Here is a 2565-nt window from a genome sequence, read left to right as displayed (position 1 = left end):
GAGTAGGTGTGTGTGTTTGTGTGTTTTAGATACTAGAGTTCCCAGAATGTGGGTGTATGTCTTGATCCACAGCAGCTGCCCCTCAACCGCTGCGGCAAGAACACTCATTCAAACACTCCTGTTGCTACCATCCTGCCCCTCTTAACAATCACCCGAATGCATCGAAGGTCAATGTGTATCCAGTGGTATTATCCATGTTAAATAGAATCTGTTCTATTTTTACATGGAGCCAAATCCAATTTGTGTTTCCGTCTCAACAAAAACCTTCATCCTTTGCAACACAGTTTTTGTGCAAAGTTGAATACACATAAAAGGAGCAATTTTAGCAACAGTACTGAATAAATACCCTGTCTTTTCCCTTCAAACTTTGTCTATGATCAATATATAAATCAAACTGGAGAGAAAGTATTGATATTGCAATTGTTTAAAGATGCAGTTTTGTTTAATCTCTTTCTAGAAAAGGTGTAATATCTTGCAGATGCTGCAGCATGGAAAATAACATTCTGTGAGGCAGTTTGTAATTATATTTCTTTTATTAATGGATTTTTTTATGGATGTCTCTGATATCTTTAACATTTCATTATATTTGAGAGTCTTTCACTGTACATTATTCATTCAAAGGAACCATTCATAGGTCTTATGATTAACATTCTTTCATTGACCTGTCATCTGCTGCTTTTGACATTGCAAAAATCCTCTAATGCACTAAGTGAGATGCTCACCTCTAAAAGGACAAAGGTTAAGTAAGGATCCAGAAAGTGGAGAAAACAGAAGTAAGATTAAGTCCTTCTGGTGAAATGTCCCATTCACCCAGAGAGAATGTGCTTGACAAATGAGGCATAGTTGATGCACCCGTTGGCATCCTCCTGTCCAGCCATCAGTCTGTCCACCTCGTCTTCTGTCATCCTCTCTCCCAGGGTGGCCAGCACGTGACGCAGTTCTGCTCCCATGATGGTGCCATTTCCCTCCTTGTCAAAAACTCTGAGCCCCTCCACAAAATCCTCAAAGTTGCCTTGGTCTTTTGTACGGGAGATATGTTGCAGCATTGGCAAGAAGGTCTCAAAGTCTACCAGTTTAGTGCTCATGTCCTCTGGCCGTGGCTTGCCAAGAACTTTCAGCACATCTGCATTGGTAGGGTTCTGGCCCAGAGCCCGCATCACATCCCCACACTGGGCATATGTGATCTTCATCTCCCCGGTGGGTGTGCGGTCGAACAGGGTGAAGGCCTCCTTGAACTCCTCAATCTGGTCAGCGGTGTACTCAAGAGTGATGTTTTTGGGGTCAAAGTCAGGTTCCTTGGGGGGCTCAGGCTGGGGCTCTGGGGTTGGGGCTGGCTTGGCAGCTGGAGCTGCATCCTTCTTGGGCTCTGGCTTTTTAGGTTCAGGTTTCTTTGGTTCAATCTTCTTGGGAGCCATGCTGTTAAGGGATTCAGAGGTGAATTGGGGTTGTGCGTCTACTTGCTGAGAAACAAGCAAGAGTCTGGAGGGATTGAAGGTGATTCCTAAGCACAGTTAGCCACGGACTCTCCTGAAGCTTTTATATGTGCTTAGTCTAGGGAGAGGAGATGGAGCCAGATAACCATGTCCAACAACACACTATAAAAGGAAGAAACCTGAAATAGATCCCCCCCGTGAGTGATGTCACCATGAAGTATTGTTCTCAGCTGCTATCATCTAGCCGACAGGGCTATTTACTGTCATTAGCGAGGGTCCAGTTGCATTAGGCCAAAAATGTTCTGTCTCACTGATGGACAAAGGGATCAGAGCACAACCAATGCAACACATGAGGGAGAGTGACCAAAATAGCTTGGCTCGCTAACTCTTGAAAGTCTGGGAATTAGTGCTTTCAGGAACATAAATTTTATTCAGAACTTTGATCTAACTCCCTTGAGTCTGAGATATTGTTTTGACAAATCGAGGACACTTGTGATCAAGAGCTCTGAAATAGACAATCACTCTCTATATCAGAAGTCTCAGAAGTGCTCGATACCCTGTGGCCCTTATAAATATTAATTTTCCTAATGATGAAAAGTATGCATCTTCTTTTGAGAGAATAAGATGATAGGGCTTGAAGTTAAATGCATTCAAACCCATTCAGGCTCCTTCCGAAATTCTCTTCTAATGTATAGCCTAATCAAATGAAATCATCCATGGTCAAGTCCAGTGTAATACACAAAACACTGTTTTTAGAAAAAAAAGTAAGTGTTGTTACATAATGATTATCCCATGGGTCAAGGACCAAAGGAGCCAGTAGACTGACAAAAAAAAAGTTGAATAAGCACAATTTCGAAACATTGGTAAGAACATGATATGTGTGTATGTGTGTGTGTGTGTGTGTGTGTGTGTGCGTGCGCGCACGCCCATGCACACATCTATGTACTGTATGCTTTTAGTCTTTCAGCATTGCAAGGTGAATGCAAGCAGTGCTGTTATACTATGCGTCTTGGCCATAAATACATATATGTCTCTTGGCTTTGCATAGATGACTGCTCAATAATTCTCCTTAATTGAATGATAATAAATTAATCAACACAAAATTCATTTAATTTATGGGAGAGAGGGTATG

General features: G+C 42.1%; 1 protein-coding gene across 1 annotated transcript; it reads right to left on the bottom strand.

Moving 5' to 3' along the window:
- Nucleotides 1–549: 549 nt before the first annotated feature.
- LOC139927637 (myosin light chain 3) lies at nucleotides 550–1495 on the bottom strand. The gene has a single exon (XM_071919837.2). The coding sequence runs from the start codon at nucleotides 1413–1415 to the stop codon at nucleotides 807–809; it is 609 nt and encodes a 202-aa protein (XP_071775938.1). The 5' UTR covers nucleotides 1416–1495; the 3' UTR covers nucleotides 550–806.
- Between the last annotated feature and the right edge of the window lie 1070 nt (nucleotides 1496–2565).

Source organism: Centroberyx gerrardi, chromosome 2, assembly GCF_048128805.1.
Source record: "Centroberyx gerrardi isolate f3 chromosome 2, fCenGer3.hap1.cur.20231027, whole genome shotgun sequence".
NCBI classification, from domain to species: domain Eukaryota; kingdom Metazoa; phylum Chordata; class Actinopteri; order Beryciformes; family Berycidae; genus Centroberyx; species Centroberyx gerrardi.
The sequence above is the reverse complement of the archived record's forward strand: the minus strand, read 5'-3'. Positions and strand labels throughout refer to the sequence as shown.